Below are 17,754 nucleotides of genomic sequence, written 5' to 3'. Positions count from 1 at the left end.
GGTCCGGGAAAGCCATGGGTCAGTCCAGTTGTGTCTTCGCACAGGACGTCCTTGTTTCCATGGATACATTTTTCTCCTGTTTTCGATTTGCATCTCGCTGGCAGAAGGTTTCGATGGGGTAAATTTTTGGTGTTTTGAGAAAAAGAGAGAGGCGACTGGCGGACGACGAGCATAGTGGTATATTTAATTGCGTTTTGAACAAAAACGTCAGGCAAACATGAAAACCAGGGGTCTCGGTTTTGGAGAAAAAGGAAAACAGATGTAGTGTAGATGGATAGAAGAGAGGGTTCAAGAGAGGATTTATATACCCTCACCGCCACCCATTCCGTCATCAGATGACTCCACACAATACACGCATCACCACCATCACAGACAACATCATTCCAATTGAAGTAAAGACATCTTGTCTAATCATCATTGCATCGTACCATCCATCCATCCATCCATCTATCGTACGCCCACCCCGTCGCCCATGCCAACGTAATCATCTAAAGAGAGAGAAAGAAAGAGAAAAAAAAGACGCCTGTAAATGCCCAACAACCATCATTCATAGCCAAGAAGCGTTGCATCAAACCATACAAGGGCATCTAAAGAACCATTACAAGGGGGGAAGAAGGAGGAGCAGCATTAGGAGGAGGTTCGAAAGAACCCAGCCAAGCGTCCAGCACAAAACATCCCGCAAACAGTAATGTAAAAACCCAACCATAATAATACACATCTTTCATCATCGTCATCATCGTCCCGTCTAATCCCAATCCCAAGTCCATCTTTCCATCTCCTAGTTATTTGCCATTGGCGCCCCCCTCCTCAACTTGTAGTCTGGCAGATGGTCAAAGTCATCCGTCTGGCTGTTGTACCTCCAAGCCTTGAACTCGACACCATACGGCTTGGGCTCAAGCTGGTACAGCATGCCGAGCGGACAATCCAAATCAGCCACATCCTCACGTTTGAGGCCCTGGAAGTACGCCAACAGTACACGGGCAACGCTCCGATGTGTAATGAGCAGGCAGTGATCCGTCATGCGCTCCAGCTCCACGATAACAGGACGGATACGGTTGATGACGTCGAGGTAGCCCTCGCCACCAGGGCCGGGGTAGCGGTAGGCCAGTTTGTCGCGGCGCCGTTGGAGGTATTCGTCAGCGAACTTTGTGCGGATTTCTTCGTAGGTGAGACCTTCCATAAGACCTGCGTTCAGCTCGTCCAGCATGCGCATTTGCTTGACTTCAAAGTCTTCGTCGCAAAAGTATTGGCCGGTTTGGATACCGCGCTTGAGCATCGAGGTCCAGACACAGAAGTTGCGCTGCTCGAGCTCGTGGCTGTAGTAGGGGTTCGGAGGAGTGTGATCGCCTGCCACTGGTGGGAAGTGGGTGTTGGCCATCTTGTCTGCTTGTCGAACAGCCCAGTCCTTGCGCTGTGCGGCGATGAAGCGCGTCATCGCCTTTGCGTACTTTCGCCCGTTCTCGCTAAGATCGGAGTCACCGCCAATCTTTCCGGCAACATTGTCTTCTGATTCACCGTGTCTGGTTATCCAAATCATGCGGGGTGCGAGGTTGAAGTTGAGGAGGTAGTAGACGGCTTGGCCTGCGAGAAAGCCCCTAATCTGATGCGAGATCATCTTCCTGCCAACATCGACCATCTTGACATAGGGCATGTTGTTGTCCTCTTCGTAGTCGCCGATTGGGACGTAGTTCTTCTCGTAGATGGCCACGCGCTTCTTGAAGTCTGCCAAGGCGGCGACTGGGTCCTTGTCCGCGTAGTCGGGACCGGATAGCTTCAGGCGCATGTTGGATTCGAGGAGGTTCTGATCACGGCAGACGCTCTCGACGAACAGGACGTTGAGTTCTGGTCCAGCACGGTCTCGTATCCGCTCCATGATCTGCTTTCGTCGCGCAAGCGTGCTGTTGGTCGCGTCGAATATGCCCACAGACCCACTGCCCTTCAGGATGTAGTCGAGCAGGTCATCCAAAGTCTCCATGGCGCATTGCTCACGCAAGGCCGCGGCGCGTTGGTTTTGTGGGTCGAAAAAGTCGGCCGACTGGTCCATCGACTCCTCCTCGCCCGTTGTTGTCTCGTTGTTGGGCGAAGGCGCCTTGGGGCCTGGTGATGTGACTTCGACTCGTGGTGGTGGTAGCGGCGGACCATCGTCATCCTCCGCAATGGCCGTGCTACCCCGGCGTGGGTCCGGCAGGTTCTGTGGGTCTATAGGCCCATCGTGCGCGGGGTCGCCATTGATAAGAATTTTCGCAGCGATTTGCGGCAGTGTGTCTTGATGCTCTTCAATGGCCTGTTTAACGTGTGAGGAGACGCGCTCGAGGTTCGCTTGGGACAGCCTAAATCCACTGTGACTCGCAGCCACTCTCCGCTTCTCTCCCACATTGAAAATCTTAGTATCGTGCTGCAGCCAGTTCAGGTAGCGGGCCATTTTCTTTGTAATGTATGATTTGCCTCGCGCGGGCAGGCCGACCATGACGATGACGAGCTTGGAGCCGACATCTCGCTGGGCAATCTTGCCGTCGGGCGAGACCTTTGACTTGGTCAGGCCGGGGATATCGAGCGTTGTAGGGCGTAATCGCGGGGTGGAAGTGGTGGAGCTATTGCGGGTGAGAGCGCTGTTACGGTCAGCGAAGTAGGAAGCGCTCTGCGACGGCGGTTCTCCATACTCTCGCGGACTTCCCGGAACAGATGGCAGTGGGGTGTCGCTCAAGGCAGCGCCCACGCCATCTTTTGTCACGAGATGGCCATTGTGATGCTGCTGGTTGACTAGGTTGGGGACAGCCTTCAGCTGGCCATTTTGGAGGGCGCTCTCCTTGAGAGCCTGCACGTTCTTTGCAGGCGCAACGGCAGGGAATCGCGGCTCGGCGGAGACGGCGCGGGGAGTAAGGTCGTTGTCGTTTTTGGAATGTGGCTGGGTTGTGGTGTCGAGGGGCAGGGTGAGTTTGCTCATTACAGATCGGGCGAATGTGGAATGGGAGCTGAAGCGGCGGTTCGGGGTCGAGGTATTTGAGGAAACTGAGGATCGGCGTCGATGCGAATGCTTGTGATGTACTAGTTCGGTCACAGTCGGCGTCGGGACTGCTTCCATGTTTGGCGTCATGCCAAGAGGTCGAAATACTTATCCAAGGCTAGCTCAGGCGCGGCACTAAGAGAGAACCCAAGGCTCTGGTCGCGAGTCGCTGCTGCCGGTGCAAGACTGTCTAAGAGTGCTGAGTTGAACTGGAGAGATGTTTGACAAAGTTGCGCAGAAGAAGGACTCGTCCTGTGCCGTCGTCGCGTGAATTTGAGAGTGCAGGCTGGCCGGGCCGGTGACCTTATCAAGGGATCGAAATGACTGTTCCAAGTCGGCCTTTGGTTGGGAGGGCTAGGAACCACGGTGCGCCGCTGGACGAAACCACGGACGGTAGTGGAGGGTGATTCTTGAGCAACGCGCGCAACCGGGTTGAGCAGTGCATGGTGAGCAGTTTTTATCCTTCAGCCTGGACGGTCAGATTGTGCGATAACAAGGCGCGACTCGTCTGCGCGTCGCTGTCCGAGTACAAACCACTTGGCAGGTGTTCTTGCTGGAAGCGGACAACCCCACAGTCCGATCCCGAAACGAAAGCCAATCATTCCCACACGCCTCCCGCTGCACCTCGAGACGACCACCAAGGCACACAGCTACCCCAGCCTGATCCTTTGCACGCAGGTACGGGCCAGATAGATTGCAAAGTAGTTTGGGGCGACGAGATCATTTCGCTCTTCGTACAATGCTTCCATTCCTTTCACGGTGATTCCGTGCCATGTTGACCAAACCAGTCCGTGGGTGGATCGAGCAACGTCAGTCTGCAGCTGCACACCCCACTGTTTCTTGTAACGGGCAAAGGTCCTTGGCACTCATATACGTACACAGCAATGTATTTCCCCAGATTTCGAAAAGAAATAGTTCCCAGACTTCTTCCCAGATGAACCTTGCGCATTGCGGGGGAGCCTTGGTCACCTGCATATGTCTGGGACGGTACCAAGGCAACGTCGCCTGTGGTGGAAACTCTCTTGGATATAACCGGATCGTTCGTCACGATCCAAAGGCGTCAGCGACGCCATGCTCATGTCGCCAGCTTAAGCGTCAGTACCAGCAGACAAATGTACGCTGAGACGCTTAACGCTGTCAACACGGTGACTACATTGCCGGACGTGCGGAACCTCTTCCTGTGCAAGCCATCCTGACCGACTTCTGAAAAGAACTGTTTGTTACCTACTCCTTATCAGCAGCCACACCTCCGTCGTCATAGATTTGCATCATCGCTCTTCGACTGACCTTGCTGTCGCCGGAACAAACTGATGAACAGAATGCCAGCGCCATAGACTGCGAACAGTGCACCGATAGAGTAGAATTCGGCGGTGAAGATCTTTAGCACTACAAGCGCAAAAGAGAACTGGCCGATTGCTGTGCGGACATAGGCGCCCTCGAATGTTCGCTGTGCTGCGCGGATCTCAACCAGCTCTGCACTCGTCAATACGACTGAGCGCGCGCGATGCAGGCGTAGGCGGTAATTGTCTGGCGCGTGACGGCCCTGAATGTTGTGAGCGGCAAAACTTCTAGACATGTGTGGACAGTCTCCTACTTCAAACATGATGATTTCGGCGTATCTATCAGAGTGCAGATGGAATGTGTTGGTGGTGATGTCGCTCCAACCAATTACCGGATGCGTAACGTAGTGGGGTATGAGCTTCCGAGGTTCAGCCACAACGCGTCAAATGGCGCAGGAAATGCGCCTTTTCGTGGTCATGACGTGTCTGGTTCTGCCGTCACACAGAAGCAGTCTCTATGGTGTTTTCTCGGTCTCGCGTTGTTCACAATGTTGTGGGCTTCATCGAACGCGTTACCTCCATCTCACAATGACGCTGGATCCTGCAGCTTGTTGCAGGGTCCAAGCACCTCCGAAATTGGCACCCCAACCACAAACAATGCCGCCAGTAGTCCATCTGAACGCCACTTTGTACCATAGTTAACGCCTCGTAACCGGCAGCGCCCTTAATTTCTCCCCTGTGCAGGTGCTGCATGCTTCCTGGCGCGTCGTGGGTCTTCTCTCGGCGCGTCATATTTTCTTCTTCTAGGACAAACGTATGGTAAGTACGTCACACCAACGAGGCCCTCAATACCACGTCAAACGCTCTGTGTTACACATCAAATCTCATCGACACGATCAGGCACTCTGATATCCGCCGCAATCACTTAACACGCCCCTCGTCTCGATCATCCGTAACGTTTTGCCGCCCATTTCCGCCGTGGTCGGATTATCCCAACACCTACTTAACCGAGGACGGAACAATGGCAGGTGGAGGAAAACACAAGTTCTACGGCGTGGCCGTTGGACGCACACCAGGCGTGTATACGGATTGGCCGACTACACAAGCCCAGGTTAGCGGCTTTAGTGGTGCCAAATACAAAAGCTTCAAGACGATAGAAGAGGCCGAGGCTTTTGTTCAAGGTATCAGCGAACCCATCAGCTTACGAGGGGATCTCTCTACATCCGGGTCTCCATCGGCGACAGGCAATCTGGACAGGAGCAGGGAGATATCAGAGAGCGCACCCAAGCGCCAAAAGAAGGAGGGTGCATCGCCAGCACTTATCGTAGACAACCAAAACGTCAAGACTGAGCCTGGCCTCGGCCCTCTTCCGCTCGGCGCGGTAGATGGTTTCGACCCGAGCCTTAAGCTTGATGATGCGACAGGCACCATCAGAGTCAAGACAGCCGAGGAACTTGGCAAGAGAAAGAGACAGCCGACAGGGGATTTCAAAGGCCCTGTTGTGGTATACACAGACGGTGGTTCGCGAGGCAATGGCAATGTAGGTGCGAGGGCCGGTTGTGGCGTCTATTTCGGCCCAAGAGATCCTAGGTAAGTACCATGGCCAGCATCATATGCTACAGTATAGGGCATTCTCTGACGTTGGATACAGAAACGTCAACGAACCTCTGAGGGGTGACATCCAGACCAACAACCGAGCCGAACTAGTCGCAATGGCCCGAGCAATTGACCACGTTCCCATCGATCGCGATCTTCACATCATCAGCGATTCAGAATATTCCAAAAACTGCCTTACAAAGTTTATTGCGAACTGGGAGAAGAATGGCTGGAGGAACAGCAAGAACAAGGAGGTGACGAACAAGGATATCATCCAACCCATTTTGGCAAGGATACGAGAACGTGAGAAGTGTAGAGCAAAGACTCTCATTACCTGGGTGAAGGCTCACGGCGTAGACGAAGGCAATAACGCAGCAGATGCTTTGGCCAATCAGGGCATGGACAAATGGACTACCGAGCTCGCATCGGGTGATGTCTTCGACATGTCAGAAACTCTCAGGACCAAGTACAGAAACCCCAACGACCCAAAAGATGAGTTCGACGAGGCAGAAGAGATGGACGATATCTTCCACGGATTGGGAGAAGAAAATTCTAATGGGTTCGAGGGCAATCCTCTAGCTCAGCATGATTTAGAGTCCGCTGATATCGCACGACAAGATGTTACGGCTGCTGGGCAGGAGGTCGATGATGAATGGTCTAATCATCCACATTTCTCCTCAAACACGAACGGCGAGCAGAAGGAGCCGGAGTTGCATGTCTCATAGTTGGAACCTCCGACGAGTCAACGCGGAAGCACGAACATAGTTGGACAACGCAGAGGCACGTTTCTCGACAATGAGACGTCGCAAACCATAACCGTGGATTCGTATAGCAAAGGTTTTGAGAAAAACTAGGATGCAGGCACCAGCGGTAGCCTGGGCATTCGTGGTACCCATGCCGAAACATACCAGAGTACAGGTACAGGATTGGCTGGAGCCGAAGAAGCCAACCAAGGTACTATCGCGTACGATGGAAACATTTAACGATAAAAGACTCTGGAATATTTCAAACCTGCATCTCTTCAACACTCACACACAGCTTCAGCTACTATCATACTACACTTCAACCCCGTACACGCCACACAGTCGAGCACACCAAACCACGTCGCCCGATCCTAAAACTGGCACATTCGTCTGCCCATCTACCCAAAATCACAACCACTTCACAATGACGCCCGACACCAATGTTCGCGTGTTTATCAACCCATGCAACCCATACAGCCCCCACAAACACCACAAGATGATCTACGATCCCGAACTCGGCCCTCTCGCTATCGAAAGCAATCGCCGAAAGGCCAAAGTTCAACGCGTACTCGACAAGATAGCAAATTACATCGGCTTCTACGCCGTCTTGTCCATCGCCATAACCGCGCTCATGGTGAGCTTCTTTGGGGCCGTGAGCTGGGCGAATCCTCAGATGGCACAAGAGTGGTTGGAGAAGGGGCCTTGGGAGGTCGTCATTTGGGTGTCATTTACTATCAATATTTGCTTGTGGCTGGTAATGGTGGTCTTGGACATGATGCTTGATGAGTAGGTGGCGGAGAAGGGATAGATGGGAGGGTGCGTGAAGTAGTATCTGCACCCGGTATTATGTAGAACGACCAATGAATACAATCACTACTCATTTTGTCGCCGTCTCCATGTCTGTCTGACATGTCTGTCTGAATGGAAGTATTGGATATGCACAACTTTAGAATTTTAGCATCGCAATAGATTGGAGATGCTCCGGACCCAGTTGCGCTCAGAAAGAACTTCTCCAAACAGTGGTATGCCTGGCAACTACAGCATCGCACCACGTGACCAAAGATCCACGAGAACTTCGCGTGAAGCATACACGACCTCTTTATATCCCTTCTAGCATTAAGAAGGGCTTCATCAACCTTTAGAGTACCTCAAATTTACTGTACGGTACGTTGTAATTATGAAAGTCCTCTACAGCAGTTCCAAGTCACCGCTACCAAAGATCCATCACTTCGCGCCCACAGTGACCAGCGAGGAGCTAATTACGTCATGCTCAAACCCCTCATTACCCAACCAGAGTTGTACGTAACAAAGACAAGCGATTGGAAAGATTTCTTTGCATCAGTCAGTCGTCTTGTGATCTTTCACATCATCCTTCTCACACAAAACATAGATCTTCGCCTATCAGCTCCTATATTCCTACCAGCAGGAATGCTTTCCACATGCAGAAAAGCCTGCGATACCCTCACGCATTACGCCTCTGTATACGTGGTTGTCGCCATAACCATCGTCTTTTTCGTCTACAGCTTCGTAACAACTTGCCATCTTTGCTACCTCCTATTCACAGTCTACGATGGTCTGATCATGTTACCTATACTTGCCTTCTATTTTTTGGTGATACTGTGCTTTATTTGCATACTTTCAGCGGCTGCATGCTATGTGTTTTTCAATGAACGTGCTGGTTTCGTTGATGACGAATATATCCAGTAGGCAATTTGGTTCGGTGTCCAAGGGAAACAAAGAAGACGGTACGTGACTGATCTATGAGCGATCTCCTATGGAAAACTATTGGTTTACTGACAGTTACAAAGTTGCGCTGCGTTGGTGGGAGACATTGATCGAAACTCTGGCTCGAGAATTATGGGATTCGGTAGCGAGGGCATCTGAGCACCATCTGTACACGACGCACACGAACGATCGAGACTTCTCACCCATGTTTCATCTTCAAGCGACTATGGGTTGTCCCTCCAACCTCTAAACCTTTTATAAAAGATCAGAATCTCCTTGCAAGCTGACTTCTTATCTTCGTCTCAGCCTGCACGCTACTTTGATATCCTAGGAGCAGCAATGAAGATAATCGTCTCACCAGTTGCAATCGCAGCAACCACGCCCTTGATATCTCACAATACATTTAGCGGCATCGCCACAACCTCTCCTCCTCTAGGACTGTCCACGACCGCTACTATCACACCCGCACTTCCTTCATCCCCAACTACGACTTCGCGAGGTATCTATTCGATGCCCATGCCCAAATTATCCCTACATATGGGCCACGGTCCTGTTGTTTTCTCCCGACCAACTAGTGCAGCCATACCAGCACCTACGACTACACCGACGACTGCCAAACGCGGAACTGACCCGTCCCTCGAAGCACCAAGCCGTCAGATATGGTACACTGATGAATCTGGACCGGAACGTATATTCAGTCTCCACACTGTTAGAACGATCTATGCATTCAGGTACTTTGAAGAAGGTGTTCACATCGATAGCCTGTACGACACCGACTGCCATGCGCTTGGACACTACGTCTATTTTACCATCACATACGCCAACGGAACGCTCGCGCTCGATCCAGAAGGCCGACCTGGTCTCTTCCATTTCGGGACTAAATGGTATCTCACATATCCAAAGGTGCTAAGGAAGGCGATATTCAACGACGCGATGTTTGATAGCGCAGATCCGCAGTGCAAGAACGGTCATTGCTTCAGTGAGGTGCTGCCAGGAGTGCAGTATCGCAACGAGTCAATTAGACTCAAGCGGGCGGACCCAGAACTACTCAGAACTGATTGGAGCACCGTCATGTGCGACTACGACGACAAGGTACCCACGATCAAGAAGAGTAGTGTGAATCTTGGTAGCATCGGCTACTATGTCCGCGGCGCCAACATACCACCTGCTGTCATTGACTTTGTCGAAGAAAGAGTGAGGACGACGTATCCAACGCTGGAGATTGCGTTATTCGTCTGGCTAACTGTTGGTCTTATTCCGACTCTTCTGATTCTTCCGGTTCTCATCTGCACGATGATGGAATTGGCATACGAGCGGGATACCGTGTTGCCAAAGATTCTTGCTCTCATCAAGCGCGGGCATAGTTTCATATGGGTGGTGATCATCACGGCGCCATACAAGCTATGCGGAGTGTTGAAAAGGGAGTTGATACGTACTGGGAAAGTTCTCAAGGAATCCAAGAACGACCAGCCAAAGACTGCCGCACAACAAAAGACGGATCGGCCATCAACATCGCACGAAGAGCCACCGGCGTATGAGAATTCGATCTTGTCTGAGCTTTCTTCGATGTTTGAGCTTCCAGACTGGCCTGTACTACCGCCAAAGTATCACGCGCATCATAGTGACCGAGACTTGAACGTCTGAATACTTCAAGATACATAGGGAAATTGAAAACTAGAATGCAAGAAGGAGCAAAGGTGTGAATGCTTTACAGAAATAAGTAGTAAATCCGATCTGCAGAACGTCTGACTGTCATGAAGTGAATCCTGACCTTATCTCGTTGTACGGCTACTCCTGTTCTGGCCAAGCTACTCTCGTCTCGTTTGTGCCGCTGAAAACACATTCCCTTCTACTCGACAGAAAGCCTCGGAAGCTTTCTACAGATGTAGGCGTGATTCCGGTCATCCTGTCCGCACTGACTACCCTCTCACCATCTCAGATCCCCAGTCCTTGCTTTATTACAACCAGTTCGAAGACAACAGTGTGGCAAGACCTCCCTCCAATCTGCACCGCCTAGTTGACTCTCGAAAGAGCCGTCTGTTCCGAGAGACTACCAGAACACCACGCACAGCAAGAACTCAACCTCAAAACCTAATCATTTCTTCAGGCACAAAGCGTCGCTCTTGACATCAATCGAAGAACCGGCACGTCGGTGTCCACAATCATTCTTCCACCTCCGCAACAACCTTGACCTTTATGCCCTCGCTTTTCAAGTCCGTCATCCCCAAGAAACAGTCATGACTCGTCAACACATCCCTGCTCTCAACAGTATCATAAATCTCCAACTGGAATCTTCTCCAAATCATCGCCAGCCCAAGATATAACTCCGACGTCGCCAGATTCATACCCAAACAATTGCGACTTCCACGGCCGAAAGCAAAAAGATAACGCGTCAGTCGGGGGTTCTCGAGCCAGCGTTCTGGGCGGAAAGCGAAGGGGTCGGGAAAGATGTTGGGATCCGTGTGGAGGAGGTACGAGGATTCCATGACGGGAGTTCCTCTGGGGATGGTGTATTGCGCGTATGTGAGGTCTTCGCCGGTAGCGATGCGGGGTTGGCGTGAGGAGACGCCATGGGCGCAGCGGAGGCCTTCGTTTATCACTGCGCTCTGGATAACCTGTTAGCATATCTGGTCATCTTGAACAGAGTAGGTAGCTTACTAGGTATGGCAAGGCTTCCAACTGCGGGAGCAAGACCTCATGGTTCGCCGTCGGCATCACCGTCTTCAGCTCCTGTCTCAGCTTCTCGCCTATCTCCGGGTGTCTGATCAGGTAGTATGTGGTAACTGCCATAGTCCGTGCTGTTGTTTCTGTTCCTGCACCAAGAATGACGCATGCATCCGCCATCAACCTCACTGGATATTTCTCCTTCTTGGGAAGTTTACCACCAACATTGTCCCTTATGTCATGGAATATAGTCCGCCTTAGATCCTTTGTTTCTTCTACTCCATCGCTCCAATTCATTATGCGCTCGATTTTGCCCAGCATATGGCTATTGAAGGCATTCAGTTTCCCCGCCCCGGCATCCAACTTGGCAGCGATGTTCGGCGGCAGGTCGAAGAGAAAGTTGAAGAAGGTAGGAAATTGGCGAGCAAATGGCTCCAACTGCATTCCTTCATGGAAAATGGCCAGCCATTCTTTACCATAATCGTCGTTGTCTAAGCTTTTCATCGATTCACCGAAGCCATATTCGGAAATGACATCCATGGTGAAGGCGGCATATGCGTCGTTGAGGTTCACGATGCCACCGTCAAGACCGTATTTCCGTATTTCGCCAGCGAACCGACGCAAAAGCTTCTTAATATTGTTTACAACGAGCCCTTCAAGAGCTTGGACTGAGCGTTTGCTGAAGAAGGGTGAAATAGCATTCCGTCGCATTTTATGCAGCTCGTGGTCGATGGTATCCAGTGTGGAGCCCTCCCAAGATTTGGAGCCGGTGTGAAGGAACCAGCTACAACCGTCGCGCTTGTGATTAACGCCGGATGCGTAGATGGTTTCGTAATAGTCTGGATCATGGATATGGACCTGCAGAGGATTGATTCGAATGATGGGTCCTGTCAATATGGTTAGAACAAGAAGTCAAACGCCGGCGATGAAGCCTTACCATATTCTTCGTGTAGCTGTTTGATCTTCCAAAGGTACTGGTATCTATGCGGATAGATATCGTAGTAGAACTCGTACCAAAAGGTGAATGCTGCCAACTGCATGGTGTTAGTTTCATCATAAGAGCTTCGCACTTGATGTAGTCTTGGGAGTCGGACCTTGGGCCCAGGGATCTTGGACAGCGGATGGAAATACACCCGGTATATGCCAATTACCAGCCAGTACAATAGCCATATACCAAACAAAGATGTGACGACTGTTCTCAGCCCAACCTCACGAATCAGTCCCAAGAGGTTATCCATCGTGGATATGTAGATTGATCTGCTGTAGGCACATAACCAGCATAAGCGGGGTCCTGCAAGCCATATGTACGCATGCCGTAAACGTTCTAGACGTAGGATCAGATAACGTCGCGGGGCGTTAGGTAAATCACTAGTTCTCGCGTCAGCCTCGTGGACAGGACTGGATAAATGGCGCATCATAGAGCTGCAAACGACTAGCGCTTATTGTGAGGCTGAAACACAATGCAGCCCATGCGAGCCAATCATGTGGGTTGGAAAATCGCAGTTGAACAGACGAGGAACTGCGCATCTGGAGTACATGGGTCTGAGAGTGGAAAAACGCGATTTTCCGGACAAGATAGATGCTGTTTTTAGAACGGAGATTTCCACCAAGTAACATAGATGTGTGATGTTGTGGGAATGTCATGTTTCTGGTTTGCGACACAACCGTGGTGGGCTGTCGAAGCGGGTGAAGCCTGGTAGTGGCCCTTGTTGGCGAGGCTTAACGCTTCCACATCACCCCACCAGCACATTATCCTACTTCGCTGACTGGACGCCACTGCATGTGCGGCCGCCAACACTGGACCCCCTGTTCTCTGGAATTCCCGTCAGACTGCCATGGCTACGCCCCGCTCGACGATACCAGGGTTGGGCGCTTATCTGCCTCTGCGTCCTTTGTCGACTTCACAATGGCTGGAAGATGTTCGTTCACACCCGCTGTGTCACCGGATCCTAACCAATCTTCTGCAGAAAGTGAACTTCCACAGTGTCCAGATTTGTCTGAACGGAGGTGTCTTGCAGATGCACGAGCCCGTGCTAAGCTTGAAGGCATGCTCAAAGCAGAGTGTCATAATCTCAAATAAGTCTGTCGTCGTGCCAAAGTCCGCCAGCCATGGGGCGTTCCTCGAGAGCAAGATATTAGGTTCATGAAGATATCCCACTACACAGGCTATGCGGCCGATCATCCTCTCTGGAAAGACCAAGGCTGAGTCGCGATACAACGTCCATGAGTCTCAACTGGAATTCTAAGTGCTAAAAATCTCACGTCTCGGTCCCTGTCTGCCCAATCCTGTCAGCTCGAGAGGCATTCCAACTTCCATTCCAACCCGCTTCTGCAGCCAATCCACGTCTCCAAGGAGGCTGACTAGGTCGCAAGCCGTGACTGGCCACAAAAACGATCCGAGAAAGAGGCTGTGCGCGTAGGTACCTTTGAGTTGAACAGTATGACGGTGCGGAAGTTTCTTGATGATCCCGATCTCCCGTCTTTTTCTCTCGCTTATCTCGATATGGAGAACAAGGTAGTAGCCTTACTCAAGCTTTGACTTTTGGGGTTATACGCCGAGCGCTCTTGCCTGAGCGTCGTTCTTAGACTATTTCAGGCTGATACCATGCATCCACTGATGAAGACGTAGCGTGTCGTGAAAATGGCAAAAAGAAAACCCAAAATAGAACTTGCAGCTCAATCCCAGGGTCGAACTGGGGTATCTTCGCATATCGTAAAAGCTACGAGTGCGACGCCTTCCCACTTGGCCAATTGAGCCGGATTGTTACCAAGGGCCAATTAAGGGATCATATATATCGCTGTTGGAAGTGGAGAAACAGGAGCAGGGCCAGCTTCATCGATGTCCGCAGGGAGTGAGTGCCTGCAGGCTTCGTAGACAGCAAACAAACTCACCCTCACCCAGAAGGTTCGCTTTGTTTGCTCATGCTTGTCTTGTCCACATTACTGATCAACGCGTCTCTCCATGCTTGGTCTTTGAGTATGCTCCGCACCCGGGCCTCCAACCAGTCTGTGTTTCCCCAGAAACCCCAGCTAGCCTGGAAGCGCAACCAGTCCACGAGGGCCGTCTCCCAATGTCGCACGAAGACGGACCAAGTGTACTCTTGTTTGCCAATCTCTACCAGACTCTTCCAATATCGTTCCAGCAGCTGTCTCTCGCCTTCTTGCATGGATAGTTCCCGTGGGATATGCCGGCCGGCAACCAGCATGCTCAGCGGGACGGAGCATGTGAAGAACTTTGCTAGATCGCAGACTCCAAGACCAAGTCCAACATATTGGAAGTCGTAAAACGCGACCTCCTTACCGGAGCTGCTCGTGAACATGTTTTCAGACTTCACGTCACCGTGTATGAGAGTTTGATAACCTTGGATTGGTGTCCAACCAGTCGCTTTCGGCGACAGGAAAGCAGCTGCTATCTCGGATATGGAGACATCTTCACCATCGACCCATTCAGTGAGTAGTTCGTTCCACTCTGAGTCGTAATCGGTCGCCAGACTGTTATACTCCTTCCGTCGCGTTGCCAAGTACGTATATCCGCCGTTCAGCCAGACTGATTTGTTTGACGCATCTTGTCCATCGCGCTGGACTTCCTCAAGTGGAGGCAGTACGAGTGAAGAAGAGTCCAAAGACTTGACGCGAGACCACCAGAAGCCATGGAACCCAGACAGCCAGTCGAGCGCTGCATGGGCCTGGGTCGTCGTAAGCACATCGCGCTTCTCTCCAGCCACGGGGTACTGTTGCCGGAGGTCGCTCAACAGCATCGCAGTCATTGAGGTACCATCCGTGTTGTGCTTGTTGATGTTAGCAAGGCATTCGGCGACTGGTAGGGTTGCTGGCAGTTGGGGAGCGAGGTGGGTATAAAAGTATTGTTCGACCTGGTAGCTCAAGATTTTTCGAGAGTGGCCTTCGTCGTTTGCCTTGGTCGGTGGAGGATTGACGAGCTTGAGCATGTAGGGTTTCGGCGAATCTTGCGAGCCTATTGGATTAGCCAGCACACGACATATCTCTCCGTAGCCAGCCCAGAGTGACTGAATGGTTTGTAAGGATTGCAGCTGCAGCCCTTTCTCGGCAAGAAGAGCTGATGCTACCTCCTCTGGCGATACCCGAACAGGCATTGGATTTGTTGATGGTCGCAGTCGAGCGTATAGCAACGGCAACACGAAGACTGAGATGCACGGAATCAGGAGGTAGGCGAGAATACGCTGAGTGCATGTAATCATATGAGCGGCGAAGAGTCGAAGGCAACGAGTGTGTATGGCATGGACACAGTCAGACGTCCAGCATCAGTGGTGGAGAATGAAGTTCGAGGGGCTTGTCAGAAGTCAATGTTCCGATGACGCGACGCGACATATTAGTCATGTACAGCTGATATAAGCGAGCATCCTGAATCATGTTCCTACCGCTTCTTATCTCGCATGTCTCGTACCCTCCCACATCAACACTTTTCAAGCGACCTCTCAACTCCCGCAATTACGTTCACTACAAAGTAATCGCCATAATGGAGAGGTCTACCTACAAGCAAAACTTTGAGAGGCATCGCCAAAACAGAATGGTCGGAAGCACTGGCCTAAGAAGCTGTCACATACGGTCCGTTGGGGCCATTTCAATTGATTTCAACAGTGAGATTGATGTCTTCTATTAACAAGAGAAGTGAACATGGCCATCATATACATCAAGCTACAGCAAGTACTGGAAGTAGATGTTCTCCTTGTCCGTCATGTCTTGCAGACCGTTCTCGCCATGAACCTCCGCGCCAGCCTCGTGGAAATGACCGCTCATCGAATAGTCGACAGGATTCCTAGGAAGACCGGCTGCTTCACGCTGATCGCATTTCTTCTTCTGCATCCAGGTGATCAGGAAAATCTGAGCGATGACGACACCCCAAAGAATGCACCAGATTGCCAAGATACCTTTGAGGGCATTGACCTAGAAAGACGCACGGTCAGCGATGAGCTCCAATATGGGCTAAAAGATAAGGAGTTACTTACGTATTGTGGCTTAAACTTCGCATCGAAGATATAAGGGGTGATGATGTTGCCTATGGAGTTGCCAGCGTTGAAGGACGTGTAGTAGATGGCCTTCTTGGTCTGTCCGGCACAGTTGGCACCCATCCAGGAGATGAGCAGGGGATTGATTGCATATACGAAGGCGATCAGGTAGTAGCCTGCAAGTAGACCACCCTTGTTGGAGGGGGTTTTCGGAAGCGCCACCATCAAAGCGACACCGACGATGACGATGGTAACAAGACCGAGCAAGAAGGGGGATTTGCGCTTGAACCGGTACGCCAGATACGACGCAGCAAGAATGGAAACAAACTGAAGCACCCCAAAAGGCATGTTCAGTAGAACGGCTTCATCGGCACTGAACCCGGCCAGGTTCTGGAGGATGATGGAACCGAAGACCGAGGAGACTGAAGCGCCCGCATTGACAGCGATAACCATGATCATATACAGCCAGTATTTGGGTTCGGTAACAGCCTCAGTGACGTGCTTCCAGTTGAACTTGTGCGAGACGATACCCTGTTGGTTGGCCTTCAATCGGTCGACGGCTTTAAGGCGATCCTCTGGCGACAGGTATCGAGCCTCGCCAGGACTGTCGTGGGCCCACCAGTAAGTAATAAGTCCGATAACGATGGTTAAAAGTCCGAAGAAGAGGTAGACAATCTGATACCGGTAGAGCGAAGACGAGTGGATGCGACCGAAGCCATAGACGATGGGTGCACTGATCAAGGTGCTAAGACCATAGCAGCTGTACCAGCAGGCTACGCGGAACGGTTGCTCTGAACGTCTGTAAAACGCAATGGTGATCATCGAGAACAGTGGAATGACCGCAGCCTCGAATGCACCGAGGAAGAATCGGGACGCGAGCAGCCCAGCGTAGTTCCTGGAACCACCGAGGCCACCGGCGACTGAGATACCCCAGCAAGTAATGATGACGGGGAGGACTTGGCGGTATCGAAGCTTGACGAGTACCCATGCCGCCAAAGGTTGGACACCGAGTTGCGCATAGTATCCGATGTTGCCAATGTTCGAGTAGTCGTTGCCAACAAGATGCGCGTCCTCCCTGAGACCGTAAACGGCTGTCAGTCCGATGATTCCCTTGTCAGCCGATTGCAAGAAGTAAACCATGCAAAGAAGCGACAACATCCAAATGTCCGTCTTGCGGAGAATGCGTTTGTTGTCTGCGTCGGAACAGAGATGAGCATCGCTTAGGCCTGTCTCCTTGCCCTCCTCATAAGCCACAGCGTGATCGATTGAGGTATCGGAAACGTGCTCCGCGCTATGAGCGCCCGGCTTCTCGACTGTAGCCATGCTGTCAAGTCAGTCGATACAAAGATGGGGTAAAGAGGTGATCCGGGGATGAGGTGGAGACTGGGGAATCAGTCTGGGGTAAGAGTTTATATGCTTCCATTGACGCGACGCCAGGGAGGCCAGTGGAATTTGGTTCAACGGCGCAGCGGACGACAATTTTCCTCCAACGACTCTGCTCGCACTAGAAGGATTATTGCTGGAATTACGCCTTCTAGCGAGCTGTGCTTACTCCGGAGCATGCGAGAGTGCTGTAGCCAATGAGGCGGCCTAAGGGGATGTCCTGACAGAGACCGGCTAAATCAATACACGGAGAAGTAAGCATGATACGCCAATCGTCCGCGGGAAGAATGTGCTGTGACCTGGACAAACGGCTCGGGCTCCAGGAGACCGAGAGGTGGTATCGGTGCATCGTTGAAGTGAGTTAGGCTCGTAGC

General features: G+C 51.6%; 6 protein-coding genes across 6 annotated transcripts; 1 reads left to right on the top strand and 5 right to left on the bottom strand.

The window, feature by feature from the left end:
• Positions 1-778: 778 nt before the first annotated feature.
• ACET3X_006270 (uncharacterized protein) lies at positions 779-2,944 on the bottom strand (the record flags this gene model as incomplete). The annotated part of the gene is made up of 2 exons (XM_069452463.1): positions 779-2,609; positions 2,661-2,944. 2 exons carry the CDS (start codon positions 2,942-2,944, stop codon positions 779-781), a joined length of 2,115 nt encoding a protein of 704 aa, XP_069306630.1.
• Positions 2,945-4,079: 1,135 nt separating this feature from the next.
• Positions 4,080-4,607, bottom strand: ACET3X_006269 (uncharacterized protein; the record flags this gene model as incomplete). The annotated part of the gene is made up of 3 exons (XM_069452462.1): positions 4,080-4,228; positions 4,292-4,547; positions 4,599-4,607. 3 exons carry the CDS (start codon positions 4,605-4,607, stop codon positions 4,080-4,082), a joined length of 414 nt encoding a protein of 137 aa, XP_069306629.1.
• Positions 4,608-8,858: 4,251 nt separating this feature from the next.
• Positions 8,859-9,992, top strand: ACET3X_006268 (uncharacterized protein; the record flags this gene model as incomplete). The annotated part of the gene is made up of 1 exon (XM_069452461.1): positions 8,859-9,992. One exon carries the CDS (start codon positions 8,859-8,861, stop codon positions 9,990-9,992), a length of 1,134 nt encoding a protein of 377 aa, XP_069306628.1.
• A 17-nt stretch (positions 9,993-10,009) lies between these two features.
• ACET3X_006267 (uncharacterized protein) lies at positions 10,010-12,270 on the bottom strand. The gene is made up of 4 exons (XM_069452460.1): positions 12,107-12,270; positions 11,950-12,046; positions 11,007-11,899; positions 10,010-10,954 (listed from the first exon to the last, which is right to left on the bottom strand). Exons 1-4 carry the CDS (start codon positions 12,248-12,250, stop codon positions 10,511-10,513), a joined length of 1,578 nt encoding a protein of 525 aa, XP_069306627.1. The 5' UTR covers positions 12,251-12,270; the 3' UTR covers positions 10,010-10,510.
• A 1,636-nt stretch (positions 12,271-13,906) lies between these two features.
• On the bottom strand, positions 13,907-14,959 carry ACET3X_006266 (uncharacterized protein; the record flags this gene model as incomplete). Its single annotated transcript, XM_069452459.1, has 1 exon — positions 13,907-14,959. The coding sequence occupies one exon, from the start codon at positions 14,957-14,959 to the stop codon at positions 13,907-13,909; it is 1,053 nt and encodes a 350-aa protein (XP_069306626.1).
• A 727-nt stretch (positions 14,960-15,686) lies between these two features.
• Positions 15,687-17,320, bottom strand: ACET3X_006265 (uncharacterized protein; the record flags this gene model as incomplete). Its single annotated transcript, XM_069452457.1, has 2 exons — positions 15,687-15,935; positions 15,998-17,320. The coding sequence occupies 2 exons, from the start codon at positions 17,318-17,320 to the stop codon at positions 15,687-15,689; spliced, it is 1,572 nt and encodes a 523-aa protein (XP_069306625.1).
• Positions 17,321-17,754: the final 434 nt, after the last annotated feature.

This window comes from Alternaria dauci, chromosome 5 (assembly GCF_042100115.1).
Source record: "Alternaria dauci strain A2016 chromosome 5, whole genome shotgun sequence".
Classification (NCBI taxonomy): domain Eukaryota; kingdom Fungi; phylum Ascomycota; class Dothideomycetes; order Pleosporales; family Pleosporaceae; genus Alternaria; species Alternaria dauci.
Note: the sequence above shows the minus strand (reverse complement) of the source record. Positions and strands in the feature narration are given on the sequence as shown.

Excerpts from the sequence above, each read along its gene's own strand:
- ACET3X_006267 (XM_069452460.1), bottom strand. The coding sequence starts at position 12,250 with ATGGATAACCTCTTGGGACTGATTCGTGAGGTTGGGCTGAGAACAGTC. Across the intron at positions 12,047-12,106 it reads CCAAGATCCCTGGGCCCAAG|TTGGCAGCATTCACCTTTTG; the intron begins GTCCGACTCCCA and ends AACACCATGCAG. Across the intron at positions 10,955-11,006 it reads TGGAAGCCTTGCCATACCTA|AGCGCAGTGATAAACGAAGG; the intron begins GTAAGCTACCTA and ends CAGGTTATCCAG.